At 39.7% G+C, this 21,486-nt stretch overlaps 1 protein-coding gene across 2 annotated transcripts in view; it reads right to left on the bottom strand.

The window, feature by feature from the left end:
* Positions 1-21,486, bottom strand: part of SERPINI1 (serpin family I member 1) — a 74,426-nt gene that overhangs the window by 1,511 nt on the left and 51,429 nt on the right. For both annotated transcript variants that reach the window (XM_043473812.1, XM_043473811.1), the window contains exons 6-7: positions 15,334-15,431; positions 586-672 (exon numbers count right to left, since the gene is read on the bottom strand). In XM_043473812.1, the coding sequence (XP_043329747.1) occupies positions 586-672; positions 15,334-15,431 (185 nt within the window). The remainder of the gene's footprint in view (positions 1-585; positions 673-15,333; positions 15,432-21,486) is intronic.

Below are 21,486 nucleotides of genomic sequence, written 5' to 3' on the forward strand. Positions count from 1 at the left end.
TCACTTAACTAAGGAGATCAGAATGTTCAAAATAATTAATTAAGGACATTTACTGTTACTGTTGTTGGTTTTTTTTTTTTTTTTTGATGGATGATTTAGGTAAATTTTTTAAAATTTTCATTTAAAATTATTATTTTATTATTAACTTAAAATTTTGTATTGCATGCTATCATGTATGCTTGTTTGTGCATGGGCTTTTAAAAAATCAATGCTCTTCACTGACAAAATTAAGAACTAACTCCCACAAATAATTAAATAGAAAAAAAAAGTTTAACCGGGCAGCAGGGAAATATTTTAAATATTTAAATGGACAGCACAGCAGGAAAATCTATTCTGCAGAGCTGACAATCTCCTCCTGCCTCTCATTAGAGATGGGAGTTACTCTGTATGGGGCACTGAAATGAATGCATGTTTCATATCCTATTTGGAAAATCCTAGCAGGTTCATCATTAGCTTGACTTCTAAGTGAGGGCAGCATCAGTTTTATGACTTGGTTCTAAAAATGACTCCCATTCCCCTACCCAAGACTGCTTTAAGAATACAGATCTAGAAAAGCTGAGATTTGGGAAAACCATAATTTGGCACCTGAGGCAGCAGCAGCTTCTGAGCCTTCTTCATTGACCTCTATGAAGCACTTGTGAATTGCTTTGGAAAGGAAAATCTCTTTGTTATCTGCAAAAAAAAGAGAGATAATAGGAGCATTTTTTGGTATCAGAGATAGGGAAGCACTTTACCCTTTAGTTAAACAGATCTGAAAAACATAAGTGATATAAGGTACTGATATAAAACATAAGAGATAATGTAAGATTACTTTTATGATTTGAGAGAACTGTTGAAGATGTATTTTCTGTTTTGTCTTTTGTATTATATTCTCTTGCTAATTTTCTCCTCCATTTTATTGGTAATTTTCCCATCGTTTATTTTTTATATTGCCAGGAAAAGCAAAACGTGGCTCTGCTTTTAATAACAATTTCAAATTAGTTCATAACTCAAGAAAAACTCCCTACCTGTTTCTCTCTAACTTGAAACTTAAAAACATAAAATGAAAATGGGTAGAAATCCACATATAATCAAAATAAGAAGTTTTTTAAAAATCTAATCTCTAATTACTGTGATGATACAAATATCCTTGGCAAAGGAAAACAAACTTGACTTCTAGATTGTAGAAATATGAATATATTAAAAAGTTATTTCCCATTCCAGTTAATTGGTTTATCTCAGGTTTCAAAAACATGCTTTATCTTAAAGTCAGGCTAAATAACACTTTTAATATTAGGAGGACTGTTTTTCCCTTTGAATTGTCTTTCTAGTTATGCTTACTTTTAAGTTAATGGCTGTTGTAGCTTGAATTTAGGAGAAGGCAATGGCACCCCACTCCAGTACTCTTGCCTGGAAAATCTCATGGACGGAGGAGCCTGGTGGACTGCAGTCCATGGGGTTGCTGAGAGTCGGACACAACTGAGTGACTTCACTTTCAGTCACTTTCATGCATTGCAGAAGGAAATGGCAACCCACTCCAGTGTTCTTGCCTAGAGAATCCCAGGGATGGGGGAGCCCGGTGGGCTGCCATCTATGGGGTTGCATAGAGTCGGACACGACTGAAGTGACTTAGCAGCAGCAGCTTGAATTTGTTTTCTAAAATACATATACTGAAGCTCTAACCCCCAAGATTTCATAATAGGACTGTATTTGAAAACTGTTGTTGTTGTTTAATTGTTAAGTTGTGTCTTATTCTTTGTGACCCCATGGACTCTAGCCCATTAGGCTCCTCTGTCCATGGGATTTCCCAGGCAAGAATACTAGAGTGGGTTGTCATTTCCTTCTCCAGGGGATCTTCCCAACCCAGGGGTCGAACCCACGTTTCCTGCACAATTGTGCAAGCCCTCCTTAAAATCAATCCCAATCTCTCTCTCTCTCTCTGTGTAAATGTCTATATAGACAGAAATGCACATAGCCATCTGTGTGTGTGTGTGTGTGTGTGTGTGTATCCATTCATCCTGTTGGATCTGTTTTATCTGGAGAACCCTGACTAATACAACATGTGAAGACATAGAAGATGGCCATCTATAACTCAAAGAGAGAGGTCTCATGAGAAACCAACCCTGAAGACACCTTAATCTTGGACTTTCAGCCTCCACAACTATGATGAAATAAATGTCTGTTATTTAAGCCACTCAGTCTGCAGTGCATTGTTATGCGAGCCCTAGCAAATGATACAATACAACAGCATTCAGTCTTGGGCTTCCAACTTCTCTTCAAGATTAAAACAAAACAACCAGGAGGTACCTCAAATACAGAAAAAAGAAAAAATAGCACAAGGAAGCAAGAGAAAGGATTACTCAAGTTTGTACCTTTTTTTTTCCGTCCCAGGAGGTCTACTTCAAATTTAAGATAATTAGCTTTGTTGCTGATGCTGAGCACCACTCAGTAAAAGCAGAATTGATTTTCCATTAAACTGCTTAGTACTACTTTCAAAAACACATAATTATCTGCTACGGTTAGAAAATGATGTTCGACAACATTTTTGGTACACCTCTTGGAAAGCTCCTGCTTGTTCTGAATAAGCCTCAAGATGAACTGGTGGCATCTCTGATTATACTTTTCATAGATCTATTCCTTCTTCAGCTCATATTTAGCAATAAGATATAAGCCCTGCATTATGAAATAGTCCATCTCACATATTATGATATTTTCTTCTAGAATGCATTTGATAACTAGAAGAAAACTAGAAGGAATAAAGTTTTACATTAAACAAGTATAACTAGCTCTCTCAAATCCAGACGACTAGTCTTTTTTAGCAAATGAAAAGAAAAATATCAATTGCATTAAGTAACTAGTAAAAAACAATTTAGTTGGCAAAACACTGAACTCCAAGAAAGTAAAACATATTAACTATTTAGTATTTAAATGGTGCTGTAGTATTTTCAGATTCTGCTGTCCATTTTTATCAGTCTGCCAGTTAAGGCAGGGCCACACATCAATGGCCCTGAGCGTGAAAGTAGCAGCACCTAGGTAAGGAGTGTCCACAGAAGAGAATTTTTAAAAATCACAAAGAATACTGTGCATAATTTTCTGCAGATAAATGTTAACTTTGTGTGTGTGCTAAGTCGCTTCAGTCACATCTGACTTTGCAACTCTATGAACTGTAGCCTACCAGGCTCCTCCATCCATGGGATTCTTCAGGCAAGAATACTGTAGTAGGTTGCCATTCCTTTCTCCAAGCGATCTTCCTGACCCAGGGATTAAACTTGCATCTCTTACATCTCCTGCATTGGCAGGCGGGTTCTTTACCACTAGCATCACCTGGGAAGCTTAATCAACTTTGAGGGGTATAAATTATTTACTATGCACTGTATCTGTTTATAATACACAATTTGGTAAATTCTGATAGATGTGTATATCTATGACCCCACTTCCACAAATAAGATAAAGAATATTTCCACCTCCCCTCAAAATTTCTTGTGCTCCTTTATGTGGATAACTTTGAAATAAAAGATTTGCCATCAAATGGACAAATTTACAAACATACATAAATTAGAAAGTTGAATCAAGGAAAAATATAGAAAGTCTGAATAGTCCAGTAAGCATTAAAGTAGCTGAATCAGTAGACAGAATCTTCCCCAGCCCTCAAAATTAAAGACTCCAAGCTTAGATGGTTTTCTAGGGAACTTTAACCAAACCTTCTAGGAATAGATAGAGTTTTCTGAGATAAAACTATTCCAGACTCTAGAAAGAGAATAAAAGCAATCTAAGCCATCTCTGGGTAGTCTTAACCTTGCTATTAAAATTAAACAAGTTCAGTTCAGTTCAGTCGCTCAGTTGTGTCTGACTCTTTGCTACCCCATGAACTGCAGCACACCAGGCCTCCCTGTCTATCACCAGCTGCTGGCGTCCACCCAAACCCATGTCCATTGAGTTGGTGATGCCATCCAATCATCTCATCCTCTGTCACCCTTTCTCCTCCTGCCCTCAATCTTTCCCAGCATCAGGGTCTTTTCAAATGAGTCAGCTCTTTGCATGAGGTAGCCAAAGGATTGGAGTCTCAGCTTCATCATCAGTCCTTCCAATGAACACCCAGGACTGATCTCCTTTAGGATGGACTGGTTGGATCTCCTTGCAGTCCAAGGGACTCTCAAGAGTCTTCTCCAACACCACAGTTCAAAAGCATCAATTCTTTGGTGCTCTGCTTTCTTTATAGTCCAACTCTCACATCCATACATGACTACTGGAAAAACCATGGCCTTGACTAGGCGGACCTTTGTTGACAAAGTAATGTCTCTGCTTTTTAATATGCTGTCTAGGTTGGGACTGTCTAAAAACAGAAATTCGTAGACAAAACTCACTTATTAACATGGAGGCAAAGTTCTTTAAAATCAGAAAATTAAACCTAGAAGCATATACAAATCCTTTTTTAAATGAGTTTCTGAGGATGTCAGCAGTTAAAACTGCTCTGCCTCCAGTTCACATCACAGGCTTCCTCTGGGATGACCATCAACCACAAACCAATTTTTGCTACTCCCCTACTTCAACCCTTATCCTCTAACCTGCTAGCCCGCCCTCCCAGCTCCCCTCCAGTATACCACACACCTACATGCCTGCTCAGGATGCAGTATGAAGGCCGCCGTGAGGCTGACTCTGCCTCTTTCATTTAGCATTCTTCACTCTACACACTGTGTTCCAGATTTTTTGAACTACAGTGGCTTGAGCAGACCACACTTTATCACTTCTGTGTCTTTGTTTCCCTGGAAACTCCCTAAACCCTTGCACAGTCAGACACTAATCTTCAGCTTCCAACCCTTCAGCTCAGCTTCCACCCCTACCTGGGCTTCCCTGGTGCTCAGAAGTAAAGAATTTGCCTGCAGTGCAGAAGACCCAGGTTTGATCCTTGGGCCAGGAAGATCCCCTGGAGAAGGGAATGGCCACCCACTCCAGTATTCTTGCCTGGAAAATTCCATGGGCAGAGGAGCCTGACAGGTGGGCTACAGTCTATAGGGTCACAAAGAGTCAGACACAACTGAACAACTAACAGTTTCACTTTTTTCCCAACCCTACCAGGACTTTTCTGCTCTCCACTGATTCCTGCTGCTGCTGTTGCTAACTCACTTCAGTCGTGTCCAACTCTGTGCGACCCCATAGACGGCAGCCCACCAGGCTCCCACATCCCTGGGATTCTCCAGGCAAGAACAATGGAGTGGGTTGCCATTTCCTTCTACAATGCATGAAAGTGAAAAGTGAAAGTGAAGTTTCTCAGTCGTGTCCGACTCTTAGCCACCCCATAGACTGCAGCCTACCAGGCTCCTCCGTCCATGGGATTTTCCAGGCAAGAGTACTGGAGTGGGTTGCCACTGCCTTCTCCTATCCCCCATTAAAGTAGAACTAACCACTCTTTCCCACTGAACCCAGGATCTAATTCTACTTAAGCCTTCATAATATATCATATTTGTACTGTTCTCTCTCTTCCAGTGGATTTCCACCTCCTTCAGGCAAGGACTGTGTCCTTCCTCTTAGTGGCCCTGGCTTCTAGCATCTAGTGAGCCTAAGGGGTGAACTAAGCTAAGTAGAGGGAGCTTCCTGGTAATGTGTAATTTACCAGTATTTAATCCAACATTTTGTTATTGCTCTTTAGTCATTAAATCGTGTCTGATTCTTTTGCAACCCCATGGACTGTGTAGCCCGCCCGGCTCCTCTACCACTGGGAGAAGCCTAGAGAAGCCCACAGTCCAACATTTAGTAATTGTTGAATGAAAGAAAGAGAAAGTGTTAGCTGCTCAGTCATGGCCAATTCTTTGTGACCCCAGGGACTGTGTCCCGCCAGGCTCCTCTGTCCATGGGGATTCTCCAGGCAAGAATCCTGGAGTGGGCAACCATTCCCTTCTCCAGGGGATCTTCCCAATCCTGGGATCAAACCCGGGTGTCCTGCATTGCAGGCTGACTTTTTACTGTTTGAGCCACCACGAAAGCCCAAATGAAAGGGGTTAATTATTTCATATATTAATAGTCAGACTGTGGGTATTGTCACTCTACAGGCCCCATGACCACAATTCTGTTCACAATTATGGCTACAGAGTTTATTCTTATAATAAATAAAACATATGACAGTAATCCAGAGTAGATGGAAAACAGTCCCAGAGAGACAGAAAGAATACAAAGACCTCACACACACTAGAAAACTTAGAAAATCTGAGTGGAAGAGCAGAGGGAATGTGACTCAATAACCAATGTTACCATATATATTTCAAAGACAGCAAATAAAGATTGAAACCAATGTCCCAACCCCACCAGAGACAGCAGGTTTCTGCAGTTGTAAACAAGATCTCGGGACACTTAACCTTAAGAGAAATGCCACCTCTTTGGATGAACAAGTAGGAGAGAATATGTAAAAAGTGAGAAATCACATCATGAATACCGAGGGGACAAAAGAAAATGGAACCTTTTTCTTTTGGGACAAACTTCAAGCAGTTACACTGGAATAAAATATAAGCTGTAAATGGTTTAAGAAAGAGTATGCTGCCACCACATCAGAGAAGGAGATAAGATCATGCAGGAATACAGGCAAGATCACAGCTTCTGTGTTTGCCCTCCTATATTGCTCATCCTCATGTAATTATGTGTCAATCAAGACCATCTTTCCAGCTAGGCCAGACAGTTACTCCCTGAAGGCCTGCACCTTCCTGTGCTATTCACCTCCTGTCTCAATCCCCAATTTCAGGCACACTGCCAGCCACTAGGTACATGCACTCAGGTATGGGAGGGGAGTTAAAGAGATTCACACTGATGAGTTTACCTTATTGCTTAGAGAAAAGATAACTATTCTCTAAAAATGGAAATAAAGAAACCATTGGGAAACAGAAATACAAAAAAAAAAAAGAAATCCACACACTGTTCCCAAGCAGTCTTCTAGTCACTGCAGACATTGCTGCCAAATAACTGGCCCTACTTTCCTCCGGGCAGCATGGTGCAAGGCTTTTCACAATGGATGAGATGGGAACAGGGCCAGCAAACCCTAGATCCCCCAGAGAAGAGCTGGGAGATAATACAAACTCTTCCAAAAAAAGCAGAGCAAAAATACTAAGGTATTCATTCAGCTACTGAGCAAATATTTGTCGAGTACCTGGCTTGCATGAGGTATTGTTCAGGGCACCAGAGGCTCTGAGTGTCTGTGATGGACATAACGCTGGCAGGCTGGCCTTCGTACGGGAGGATGCCACTGCTTTCTTCGTGGCACTGTTCTTAAACAGCCAATTTAAATAGATGGCTGCGTCACCAAGGACAGGCTTAAAATAACAAAATGAACGGAGTTCCATAACAGAACCCTGGGATACCAAAAACATCTCTGTCTCTGTACTTTAGCTGCTAAAATATTTTGAGCTTCAGCCCCACCCATGACCTTTAGAAAGGTTTTAAGAATCTGAGCTCCTTCAAGGTGGGAATAGTGTTTGCTTGTTTGTTTTTCCACATAGATTTTGTGATAGACCAGCAAATATTCATTTATGTATTCACTCATTCACTTAGTCATGTACTGAGCACCTCCTGTGTGCCTGATATTGTTGATGAACTGGGTATACTATGTTGCACTAAATAGTTCCTTCCTGGGAGGGAAAGCAGACCTTAAATGAATGCGTGCTCAGTCACTCAGCTGTGTCCAACTGTTTGCGACCCCATGCGACCCTGCCAGGCTCCTCTGTCCATGGGATTTCCCAGGAAAGAATACTCGAGTGGGTGGCCATTTCCTACTCCAGGGGATTTTCCTGACCCAGGGACTGAACTCACATCTCCTGCATCACCTGCATTAGCAGGCAGATTCTTTACACTTTCACCTCAACTTTTTTTTTTTAACCATTGAGTCACCTGGCAAGTTCAGACATTAAATAACCAGGATGATTTTTTAAAAAGCGAATCAATGAAAGACCACAGTTTCAGGGTATATTAAGTATAAGAAATAAGATAAAGTGATGGGTTAGCTGTGACTAAGGCAGGTAAAAGGAAATACTTGATATCAGATGTTAAGAAAGGTTTGTCTGGGGAGATTAATTTGAGCTGAGACCTAAAGAATACAGAGGAGTCAGCGCCGGGCAGACCTGAAGGCAGAGTTTCCGGTAAAATGGGAGAAGGGCTAGTGTAGATACAGATACAAGCCAGGTGTGTTCAAGGACCCAGAAAAGGCTGTGAGACTGGAACAAGGGGAGTGAGGAGGGCCAGAGCCTCGAGAGAAGCCCCCAACTTGGAGCAAGGCAGGGCTCAGGATCATCTCCTAAGGGCACGCTCCCACCCAGCATCTATCCCGCTTCCCACATTGTGTTGGGCTCTGAGGACAGAAAGATGTCTATGACACATTCTGGGCTTCTGAGGAGCTCCTAGCTTAGTGACAAACATTCTAAAGAAAAGTAGATCTTTGATAGCACTTTGCACTATCAGAGTTCAGATGACAGAGAGAAAAACCATCTAGGAAGGGAATGATGTCCAGGAAGCTGCTTAGGGATGGTGACATTTGAACTGGTTCTTGAAGAATAAGTAGAAGAGTGAAAGTTAGAGAAGGGGACACGGGCATTCCAAGTCAGGAATTATATTTGCAAGGTGAGAGAAGCAGTAGGGATGAGCGGAAGGTCCACCTGAAGCCCCGGCTATAGGAGCAGGGGAGTGGCAGAGGATGTGCTCGATATTAAGAGCTTGGATCATGATGCTAGAGAGCCTGGGGTTCGTTCAGAAGGAAAAGGACACGGCTGCTCTGATTTTAGCAGATATCTGTGGCAGCAGCTGTAAAGCCTGAATTGGATGAGCAATTAGCTGGGGGCAAGAAGATCAACTTTGTCAGCTGTTGCAACAGTCCAGGCAAAAAAGTAGGGGGAGAAATGGAATTATGGTTTCAGTTGGAACCATAGCTGGAAGAGAAAGACAGCTCTCTGACTTACAGGCAGAAGAAAGAACAAACAGGGCAAGATGTAAGAGTCAGTCCAGCACAAATCCCCGCACTTGAGTCTGACCTGAATATGGCTTTTGCTGTGTCTTCTTAATTCCTTTATTTTATTGGCTCCTTTATTAAAGCTCATACTTTGTGCTGAAGGATTTAGTATTCTCTTTCTCTTTCCCCTTACACCTTCCAAGAGGATTATCTATTAATCCAAATGCTGACATTCATTTCCATTACAAAAATAGCCCTACTCTATAACCGGATCCTCACTGCAACTAGATGAGCATTTTAAATAAAGCCTGAGAAGAAAATGATTCTCAGCACTCTCTAGCTTCCATGTTTATTATATGAGTCTTTACTATGTTTTATGTTAATGGAATTTAGCGTCAAAAGTAATGGACATCAAACTGAGGTGAAAAAATAAACACAACAGATACAGAACGTCTCATCTTATTTGTTCTTTCATCCAGAGAGTACAAAGCAGAAAGCAACAGTGCTGGGTGCTTCTTAAACACACATAAGGATCAATTTGGGGGAGCTTAAATTCTGGCAGGGGATACCTAATACATAAATGATTTTAGGAGATTAGACATGATATGTGACATAAGAAAAATAATAGAATATTGTAGTAGTTAAGGACTGGTAGCTTCTGGTTGGTATAATCATGGTGACTTAATAAAGTTAGGGATATCTGACCTGAGGCTCAGTTCAAAAGATAATTCGGGTGGGAGAGATTTCATAAAGATGGGGTGCTGGGGGGATGTGGGGTGCCGAGCGAGTGTTCAGTTTGGCTGGAGCACAAGCTGTGTGTAGGGAATCAGATGGAGCTGAGGCTGGAGGGAGCTGAGGTCTGAACGTCCTGATGAGAGGTGGATATTGCACGGCAGACGGAAGGGAGGCTTTGAACAGGAACTGGAATGATTTGAGAGCAGTTTTAAGGCGATTAATCTTGGCAGTGGTAGATAAGACAGATTAGATGGAAGAGAGATTGGAAACTGTTTAGGAGGCTATTGAAATAGTCTAGGGCAGCAGTAATGAGAGTCTAAAATGAAAGTAGATGCCATGGAACAGAAAATGAAAGAGTGGATTCAAGGGGTCTTAGCAAAGGACTCTTGAGTCACTCAGTTTTTCCAGAAGCAAGAGAATGTGAAGCAGGGTATTTTGTTGTTGCTGTTGTTCACTGCTAAATCACATTTACTATTTTTGAAGAAGATAAAATTTTCATTACACAATTTAAAAATGTAACAGCATCCCAACACTACTGAATTGTTTCTGGGTGCTTTCAAATTTATAAATTCTGCTAATAATGTTACTTTAAAAAGATTTTTTTAGTTTTTATATGTGTGCGTGTGTACCCAGTCATGTCTGATTCTTTGGGCCCCAAAGACTGCAGCCTTCCAGGCTCCTTTGTCCATGGAATTTTCCGGGCAAGAATACTGGAGTGAGTTGCCATTTCCTTCTCTAAGGGATCTTCCTGATGCAGGAATTAAACCTGTGTCTCTTACCTCTCCTACTTTAGCAGGGGGATTCTTTACCAAAGAGTATTAAAGAAATCATACATACACAAGGTAAATTTCCAAACCAAATACAGTGGCCTATGAAGTGAAAAGCCCTCTCTCACCTAATGGCCTCTATCCTTGAGGCAACCTCTGCTATCATTTTCTAAGATATTCATAATGTTCTGCTCATTTAAAAGCTTAAATACATACTTATGAGGAGGTGGTCTAAGATGGTGATGGAGCAAAATCCTGAACTCTCCTTTCACAGACACCAAACCTACTGCTATGTATGGAACAATGACTGCTAGAAAAGAATTAATAAGCAGCTGACCAATGGGAGGGGCCACAATGAGTCAAAGGGCCTCATGAGCCAGGTACGAGGGGCAGAGGGTCAGTCTCACCAAAAATCACACACCCTGGTAGGGAGGGATTTCCGGTCCAGAGCTACTCACCCAACCCTAGGAACCTGCACTGCAGAGATGAGATTCCCAAATATCTGCCTTTGGAAACCTAAGGGACTTACGTCCAGAGGACCCAGGGGCTGGGGAGACTTGAGACACTCCTTTTAAATGACACGGTCTCGCTTGTTCCAGGATTCAGCACAAAGGCAGCAGTTGGAGAGTGGCATGGATGAGTGCTGCATTTGCTTTCTCCCTGTGCCTGGCTTGCACAGGCACAGCCTTGCTGAAGTCTCGGGTGTGCCCCATCCCCAGTCTTTCTAAAGGCAGGGGTGTGCCCTTCCCCCAGTGATCTTCACCTGCATCACTAAAGCTGGGGAGTGAGCACAGTCCCTGCAGGGATGCCCCTTAATTGCCTGGCCCTCATGGTCAGAGGGGTTTGCATTTCTGGGCCCCCGCCCCCAAATTGTAACAATCAGAGAGACAGTTCTGTGAGGCTCCTACCCTCAGGGTACTGCATAGACAGTAAATTAAAACCATCCCCTTCTGCCTGTGAAAAAGGCTCACTGCCTTGTCCTGGAGCTTCACCCTGAGGGACAGGCTGCAGGTGTGTTTCCATGTACAGGCTACAGAGGCGCTCGCAGGGAATGTAGGCAGGAAGACACCCTCCTTCAGCTCTCCCTGGGCCTCGCCACAACTTGCTGGTACCTCCCCAGAAAGAAATTATTCACTCCCCTGAAGCCCTGATTTTTGCAAACTCTCTCCCAGGGACACATTGAGATCTGGTCTGCAGATCAGCAGTGTTTGTAATTGTGGGCCCGCAGGGCTGCATGGACTTGCATACCTTAAAAGCTACAGCCTGGGGCTTCCCTGGTGGCTCAGTGGTTAAGCATCCCCCTGCCAGTGCAGGAGACAGGAGTTCGATCCCTGATCCTGGAAGACCCCCCATGCCATGGAGTAGCTAAGCCCATGAGCCACAGCCGTTGAGCCTGTGCTCCAGAGCCCGGGAACTACAACTACTGAAGCCTGTGCACCCTAGAGCCCATGGTCTGCAACAAGAGAAGACACTGCAGTGAGAAGCCCGTGCACCACCACCAGAGACCAGCCCCTGCTCCCTGCAGCTAGAGAAAAGCCCGCAAGCAGCAATAAAGACCCAGCACAGACAAAATTAAATAAATAAATAAAATCATTTTTAAAAAAGGAACCACTCTACAATAAAACATTTTTCTCACTCTTCCTTTTATGAAATCCAGCTGCTTATGTCTCTCTCCTCACAAGTCTGCGTGTTTCTTCAGAGCAGGTATACCATCGTAATCATTTCTTCATTTTTATGACCTAGTCCTTTGCTCACCCTCTCTGCTTACTAAGAGTTGTTAAGTGAAAGGAGTAGACGTGGCACTGAATATAATCGATTTGTATAACTTAAACACCATGAAATTCTCATTAAAGCAGAAAGTAATAACCAAATACATGTTTATAAATTTTCCTGGGTACTTGTGAGGATTACTAAGCGTCATAAACATTGTAATCAGCAAGGTTTTCATGTTATTTGGGGAAAAGAAGGATATGTGTGAAAAGGACACCAACCACATAAGACAGAGCATATGGTGCCCCCAAAATGATGCAGGGAATAAATGCTATTGAATTTAGAGGAATGGAGAGGCAAGTTTTATAGTTGCATCACTAGAAGGTTTCTGAATGAATGATTTATAAGGTAATGTGTATATTTGTGAGAGAGAGAGGGAAAGAGAAAGAGAATGAAGAATGTATTCATTGGGGTGGCTGGTATGCCAGGATTTCCAAGACTCTGGCAAAACTAGAAATTTAAGAATCAAGGAATTCTCACTGAAAGCTTGAGAAGTTAACCTTAGATCAGTTATTCTGAAAATCTGAATTGGGTAGTGTTTGAGGCCAATCCTGGATTTCTTACTGATATTTTAAGGAGTTAAATGATCCAAGAAATATAACAGACAAGGTGGCCCCAGATAAACCTATCCTCCCTTCTCTCTCTTGTTTTATCCTCTAGCAGATGTTCGTGCATGCCCAATCGATTCAGTTGTGTCCAACTATTTGTGACCCTATGCACTGCAGCCCACCAGGGTCCTCTGTCCATGGGATTCTTCAGGCAGGAATATTGGAGTGGGTTGCTATGCCCTCCTCCAGAGGATCGTCCCAATCCAGGGATTGAACTCGCATCTCCTACATTTCCTGCAGTGCACCGGGGAAGCCCTAGCAGATGTCTGTTGTGTACCAACTATGTGTCAGCCCTGGGTCAGGTACTGGGAATGCCTCTGTGAGCAGGATGCCGAGACAAATTCAATGCTGATAGAGTTCTGTTCAAAGAGCAGAGACTTTCCACTATAGACTATGTGAACTCTGAAAGAGACTAGTGTGATTTCAAACTTGCACTAATATGTAAATTTATGCTCTACTGTCTCTGACAGTAAAGGCAATTAAATATTACCTTATAAACCTTCCAGATATGTGAAAAAATTTAAGCCACACTGATCACAATAATTGATTTGCTACTACAGTGATACTCCCTCAGGACTGAAAAGCAGCAAATATTCTGTGTGTGTGAAATAACTGCCTAGATGTTTGGGTGAGACAGTGAGGAATCTCTAATCAAACTGAAAATAGAGCCATGGTAAGAAAGTAAAATATAATTATCCGGTTGGAATTTGGCCAGTATAGCAGACAGATTCTCTGAATTTCTAAGGAAAGAAGTGTAAGAACTTTAAATTATCCTATGTTCAAACCATGAATATATTTCTGACTCAAGTACAATGTACCCATTACCTTCTGAATCTCCACCAGTCCTATCTTCTTGACAACCCTACTCAAAAGTTCAGAGCCCTAGGAACCTGGATGTGAGACATGAGGACCTTTCCTCAGGGAACATTCACTTCTCTCATGAGGACAGGAACATTTATATAGTAGACATGTAGAAAAATTCCATAAGTGTTTTGGGATGTAAGTTGTCTAAATCACGGGTAGAAGTTGTGGTATCGAATACATCAGTATCATCTCATTGCTAGAAGCTGAATGCTGGTTAGAAAACAATCTTCCCAAGCCAAAACCTGGGAAGCTAAAGCCTTTTTTCATTGTAGACTCCTTGAGAAATTCTTGAAAGCTCTGCACCTGCTATCTTTGCCCTGTCTCTCTCTCTTGCACACACACACATATACACACATGTACCCCAAATGCAATTTCAGGGGTGGAGGCATCCACTTCTCTAAATTCAGTCCATGAGCATTCACACTCCAGGTTGAGAAGCTATTATTTAGTCAGCTTCATTTTTCTATAGGTTGCTGCTTCAGGAGAGAAAAATCTAAATTCTTTCCTATAAACACATGAAAGGCTAAGGAATTTTTTTTTTATCACCTCTACTCTCTCTATAGTTAGAGACTTTGATTCAATAAATTGCATGTAAAGAAGCCCTATACATTCAGTATCTTTTTTCTTGATATATATCTGTCTTTATCTCATCAGAAATAGGATTATTTCCCATGTTCTATAGAAATAATGGAAAATAATTATCTTGTCTAACTAAGACTTATACTCACAAGTGTCTTGGAGTTGGCTGCTTTAAAATATTTCCAAAAGAATTTTACATTTCTAAGTACCTTAACATTACTATTACTAATATGTTAATATTTTTATCCTGATCAAATTAGGAAATCAAATAATTTAACTGGTTGTGTTCCTGTGGGATATTTAAAATAAATTACTCAACAGCCAGTATGCCAAGTATATTTTGAAGCTATTTCTTCAAAACCACTGTTTTTTATTGACGACTTAGTACAATATTTCGGAGAAGGCAATGGCACCCCACTCTAGTACTCTTGCCTGGAAAATCCCATGGATGGACGAGCCTGGTAGGCTGCAGTCCATGGGGTCACGAAGAGTCGTACACGACTGAGCGACTTCACTTTCACTTTTCACTTTCCTGCATTGGAGAAGGAAATGGCAACCCACTCCAGTGTTCTTGCCTGGAGAATCCCAGGGACAGCAGAGCCTGGTGGGCTGCCGTCTATGGGGTCACAGAGAGTTGGACATGACTGAAGCGACTTAGTTACAGCAGCAGGACAATATTTACATCATCTCTCAGGTGTTCTTAAAACATCTAGTTCTCACAGTGGGTACTAAGTTATTCTTTCTTCCTTCTTTCTTTCCTATATGATTTATTATAACCAGATATATTGAGATATTCAATCAACACATCTATTGATTATCTATCTACAAGGCATTTTGCCAGATGTTATGGGGAATTCAAAGATGTATAAGACAGGTCTTCTGGAGAATATAATCTACCATCAAAGATAAGACATGAATCAGAATAACATAAATTTAATGTTATGACTGTAAATATAATTTTTTTATAGAAGTTAAATATATTTGCTATATTTATCTGGCAATTGATAAATATATTTAACCTCAGAACTCTGTAATAAACAGAGGCTTCACCAACATCATTATAAAAAAGCTTTTTGGAATATTTTTTATTTAATTGATGTTTATTTCCTACCAGACAAGGCTGTCAGATTTGCATTTTTGATGAAAACTTCAGTTACTCCAAGAGCCTTCAAAACTTCTTTTAAATCAATTTCCTGTTCCACTGTGAACCTGGAGAACATAGAGGGGAAGAAGTACTTAATTACAGCATATTGTTACCTGGGGCAAGAATAAAATGTTGGATATGTTGATTTTTTAAAAGTCTATTTTATAGAGGGTAAATTATGCTAAAACTGGATTTTGACTGCATGTAGCATTTGAATATTATTGTAAAAAGAGGGAGTATTAAAAAGAGTAACATAACAGAATAGTATTTCATTAATAAATAGGAAGCCATGTTGGTCTTAATATGGAATCTCTTCCAAATCAATGAATTGGATCACCCATATTTCCAGTGAAAAATATGGACGAAACATGACTGTATTAATAAACAACTACAGTTTTTAAAAGCAAAGGCTTTTTATTAATTTTTTATAAAAAGTGAAAACAGCTGGTTAGTACTAAATATTTCCTTTTTAAAATATGTTGCCTTATAATCAAAACAGATCATAAATATAAGTTTTTAGGCAATGGGTTGTGTCCTTAAAAAGCTAAGTCTGTAATAGTCACTAAACGTTATACTAGCATCATTTCTGATTTTCTGGTTTTAAGAAGAATGACAGAGAATGATTGCTATAAACAAGAGGAATGATCAGGAGAAAACCAACAGATGAGTAAATTTATAGCAAACGTATTTAACTAAGTAGTAAATGTTGTCTATATCCAACAGTTTAACTTGCAGTTAAACATTGTTTACTTTGATACCACAAAAAGCAGACAGTGACTGTGAAAATAAAAAAGCGGGGTGAGTAGGAAAATATACTGGAGAATATATTAATGACTTAAGTGAAATTTTAAACTGTTTTCTGTGTGTGCTTTGTCATTTATTTATTTGTTGGTTTATTTATTGGTCACAGATGGAGCTTATTATACAATAGAAACTTTTCCAACAGTATAAAACAGATCAATAAAAACAGATTAATTCAAATATCACTACAGCCCTTTGAGATAGGTATTATTATCTTCAGTTAATATTAGAGGAAACTGAGGGGGCAGAGAAATGAAATAACTTGATTAAGTGGTGATGGTGGTGGTTTAGTCACTAAGTCGTATCTGACTCTTTGGGACCCCATGGACTGTAGACCACCCAGCTCCTCTGTCCATGGAATTTCCCAGGCAAGAATACTGGTGTGGGTTGCCATTTCCTTCTCCAGGGCATCTTCCTGATCCAGGGATCAAACCAAGGTCTCCTGCATTGCAGATTCTTTACCGCTGAGCCACCAGGGGCGCTCCACCTTGGATCATAGCTAATAAGTGGCAGAGCTGAGATATGATCCAGTTAGCATGTATATCCTGATCCGCCTAAAATAGGGACGTGAAGGAAGGTGTCAGTAAGGAATCCCTTTTACTTCTTAAAACCAGCTTCATTTGTTTCACACTTCTGAGGCTGTTCAGATGAAGATGGTATTTTATAGAGATTGATTTTGGGCAAGTTCCCTAAATTCTGAGCCTCAATTTTGGGATGCAGAAAATGGCAATAATAATGCTTACTTCACAGCATCATTGAGGAGATGAAATAAGGTTTCCAAATGTCTTAGGGCAGTGCTATCATGTAGGAGGCATGAAATAAAGGGCAGATACTGTTAACAATACTTACTATATTGCAGTTATGTGTAACATTTACACTGAATATTTACCAAGTCCCAGGGCAGTGCAGTGCTAAGTCGCTTTAGTCATTTCTGATTTTTTGTGACCCTATAGACTGTAGCTCACCAGGCTCGTCTCTCTATGGCGTTTTCCAGGCAAGAGTACTGGAGTGGGTTTTCACTTCCTTCTCCAGGGGATCTTCCCTACTTAGGGATCAAACCCACGTCTCTTATATCTCCTGCATTGGCAGGAGAGGTTTTTACCATTAGTGCCAGTGCCAACATATCCTAGGCACTATGTAAATTCTTTTATGCTAACTATCTCATTTAATCATCCCTATGATAATCTCACACAGTCCTATGAGATAGGTATTATTATCTCTGTTCCACAGAAGAACAAACTGAAGTTCAACAAAACTAAGCAACTTGCACTAATCACACAGCTAGTAGGTGGCAGAATAAAGATATGAGCTGAGATCTTCCCGACTGAAAAGTCCCCCCACCACTAATCACCATAATTCCAACAATGGCTTCTTTAAAAACAGACAAACAAGCTACAGGAAGATTTTACATTTCACCCACTGATTTTAAAAATAAAAAGCCACAACACTGCTTTTTTGAAACCATAAGGCATGGCTGTTTTTGTAAAGGCATTTGATGTAATCTTGTATTTGCAACTTTCTATTATATCTGAATAAATTAAAGAGGTATGTGGAGGGCAGAAACATTGGAGATTATGTGAAGCAAGTGTTAGAAAAGAACAAATATATATTACATATAAGGACATTTGTAAAAAAAAAAATATGTGTAAGAATCAATCAAACCCTTTGTAGAAAAATCTAATAAAAGCATTCATGTTAAAGAACAAAATCAGATGGCTTATGTACCAGTTTTCTTTTAAGGCATGAAATTGAAGTGCTTTATTAGTAGACAAGCATTTCAAAGTAGCAGGATGGGTTCTCATTACAAAATAGAGAACTACTTATCCTTTGATTTCTAGCACTCTGATCACAAATGAAAAATCTGAGACTACAAAGGTCAGAGTGGAAAGATACTACAGCCAGTCCATCTGCATTACAAGTAGAGATTTGATTCTGATGTTAGAAAAATCTTTTTATACCTAAACTGTATCACTAAAATCAGAAAAGTAAAAACATACAATGAAGATGGCTATTTCATTAGAATCAGATTTTAAAAATCCTACTTAAAGTATGTATAAAGATAGATTAACAAAAGATAAATACTAGGACTTAGAAATAAACAATAGTAATAATAGATAATAATTACATGATCCTTACTTTAGGGCAGGCATTATTCCACAGTGCTTTTTAAATATTTTACATATATTATGCATATATAAATAATATATATTTTATATAGTAGCCAAACTATATTTTCTAACATGGATAAATTGGAAGAATATTTGGCAATCTCATTTAAATCTTAGAGATGTATGTATGACTATGTATAAACCTTGTGGTATTTCACTGGATTTGGTAATATCACGTAGAGATAGAAATCTTACCCTCTTCTGAACAGATTCTTGTATTTTGGATAAAAATGTAATTTCAGTTCAGCATCTGATTCCTGTAGGATTTATTGTTCAGGGGGAAAAAAAATAACAATACAGAAGTAATTGCCTCTTCTACACTCCCCCAACCCCCAAATACCCTATGCCTCTTAAGGAAAGCATTTTAAATCAATTTGTATAAAATCTGATATAATAGAAAGTAAATACCTGTCAGATAGGACCAGAATGTGGGCAAATTCAGAAATACTAAGTTCAATTCTTAATGTCTTCATGTGAAAAAACAAACAAACAAATAAACTACATAAGCCCTTTAAGACAGACACTTGAGTAAAGCTGGAACACAACTATTAGAAAATTTTACCTTTGCTAAAATTAAGTCCCATAAATCATTACCCTCAATGAACATCTGCTGGGTCCTAAAGCTGTAAAATGGAGGGGTGGATGGTTCCCATTGATTATTACTGACACACTGGCATTTGAAAACAGTCAATCTCTTAAAAAAGGAAACCCAATTTATCTTATGTAGCTATTTAGCCTCCCACTCTGTGCATTAGCCATGCAGAAGGAGAATTCATAGAACTTCTGGCAAAATGGATACATGGTAATTAACTGTGCCTAGTTTAGTAGCAGGCATTAATATGAGCAAGCAAGCAAGCTAAACTATTTCATAATTGAAGAGTATCTCTTAGAAAATGAAAATTTAATTTTCTTCTGCTGCCACATTCAATTTCTCAGTGGACGGGACCTGGAGGCCACATTTTCTAGCGAATACGGTTGAATTACAATATATGATACTTATTAAGCATTCATTTAGAATTCTTTTAAACTACTAAATAACTTTGCATCCTCATAGAATTAAACATTTGAGGAAATGCTACAGTTAATTCATAGAATTTAGTAAAAGATGCATTAATTCTGTACTGAATTTCTGATATCATCAAAAAGAATTCCTTATAAAATACAAGGGAAAATACAAAATTAATGATAAAAGGTCAGTAGATAAGAGTTTAAATCAGATTTAGTTATTTAAAGATTAATATTTAAAAGTAAATGGTTCCTTTAGAGTTAAGATAACTTGTTCATATATTAAATTGTTGTTATTGTTCAGTTGTGTCCTACACTTTTGCAACCCCATGGACCATAGCCTGCCAAGTTCCGCTGTCTATGGGATTTCCCAGGCAACAATTCTGGAGTGGGTTACCATTTCCTTCTCCAGGGGATCTTCCCAACCCAGTTAATGAACCCACATCTTCTGCATTGGCAGGCAGATTCTTTACCAATGAGCCATCAGGGAAGCCCTCATGTACCTAATAACAGACATAAATGATTACCTATTATAAAAACCCTTGGTTTTGTTTGTTAGATATGCATTGGCTATCTCTCCTTGAGAATAGAAATCTTTCTTCATAAATATGTTATCATGGGAAGTTATACAAGTTAAGTACCTTAGCCAGAAAAAAAAAATTGGGGTTATGATTACCTTAACTTTCATATGTAGACTAAGAAATACATGGCTATATATTATGAATATACAACTTTAAAATAAAGCGCATATATGCTAAGCTAAGTCACTTCAGTCATGTCTGACTGTGCGACCCCATAGATGGCAGCCCACCAGGCTCCCCCGTCCCTGGGATTCTCCAGGCAAGAACAACACTGGAGTGGGTTGCCATTTCCTTCTCCAATGCATGAAAGTGAAAAGTGAAAGTGAAGTCGCTCAGTCGTGTCCGACTCTTTGCGACCCCATGTACTGCAGCCTACCAGGCTCGTCCATCCATGGGATTTTCCAGGCAAGAGTACTGGAGTGGGTTGCCATTGCCTTCTCTGAAAGTGCATATGTAGTTCTAGCTAAAAATTTATATAGTTTCAAACAATCTTTCATTAACATAAACAAACATCAGCTAAAGTTTTGGAAAAATAAGTATTTATATAAAATGTAACTTTCAAATGATAATTCCTAATGTTATTAAAGGAATAAATATGAATGAGTTAATGAGTTTTAGTATTCTTGCCTGGAGAATCCCATGGACAGAGGAATCTGATGGGGTGGTGGCCATTGCAAAGAGTTGGACATGACTGAAGCGACTTAGCATGCATGCATGCACAATGAACTTTAGTAATTCAACTTTAATACTAATATTTTATTTATCATCCTTCAGTATTCATATTAATCATATTTTAAAAATTTTCTTAATATGGAATGAATATTGGAACTGTACTCCACATATACACATGTGTATGCTTATTGGCTGTTTATCTGTGTCTTGTTTTCTAGCCTAGAATTTACACATTATGTTTATAAATTTGTTGTTTGTGTTTACTGGTTTAGCTCCCCTATTAGGTGTTAAGGTATTCAGGCTAGAATAATATCTTCAGTTGGATTTGATTTTTGCAAACACTTATTGTGTTTCTAGGATGGGAGAGACAACTGACTTTAAAAGAATTTACAGAAAAAAAAGCAAGACCTACAAAAAATTTAATTTCTGCTATAGGGTGGTAATTTGAGACTTCCCAGGTGGCACTAGTGGTAAAGAACCCACCTGCCAATGTAAGAGACAGTAAGAGATGTGGGTTCAGTCCCTGGGTTGGGAAGACCCCCTGGAGGAGGGCATGGCAACCCACTCGGGTATTCTGCTTGGACAATCCCATGGACAGAGGAGCCTGATGGGCTACAGTCCATAGGGTCACAGAGAGTTGGACGTGACTGAAGTGACTTAGCAAACAGGCACAGTAACACAAATGCATTGTCATAACAGGGAGGTGCATACATGAGGCAAAGTGAGGGTCATCGGCTCCATCACCTGGTTCTAGAAGAACTGGTGCCAGAGTTGTAACCTGAAGGCCAAGTGAACAATACCTGGCAGACTCCAAGAGGGCATTTTAGGCTAATGCAAAAATGTACATAGAGACCTAGAGGCATAAAGGGGCAGGATGACTGAGGTATAGCTAC

This window comes from Cervus canadensis, chromosome 7 (assembly GCF_019320065.1).
Source record: "Cervus canadensis isolate Bull #8, Minnesota chromosome 7, ASM1932006v1, whole genome shotgun sequence".
NCBI classification, from domain to species: domain Eukaryota; kingdom Metazoa; phylum Chordata; class Mammalia; order Artiodactyla; family Cervidae; genus Cervus; species Cervus canadensis.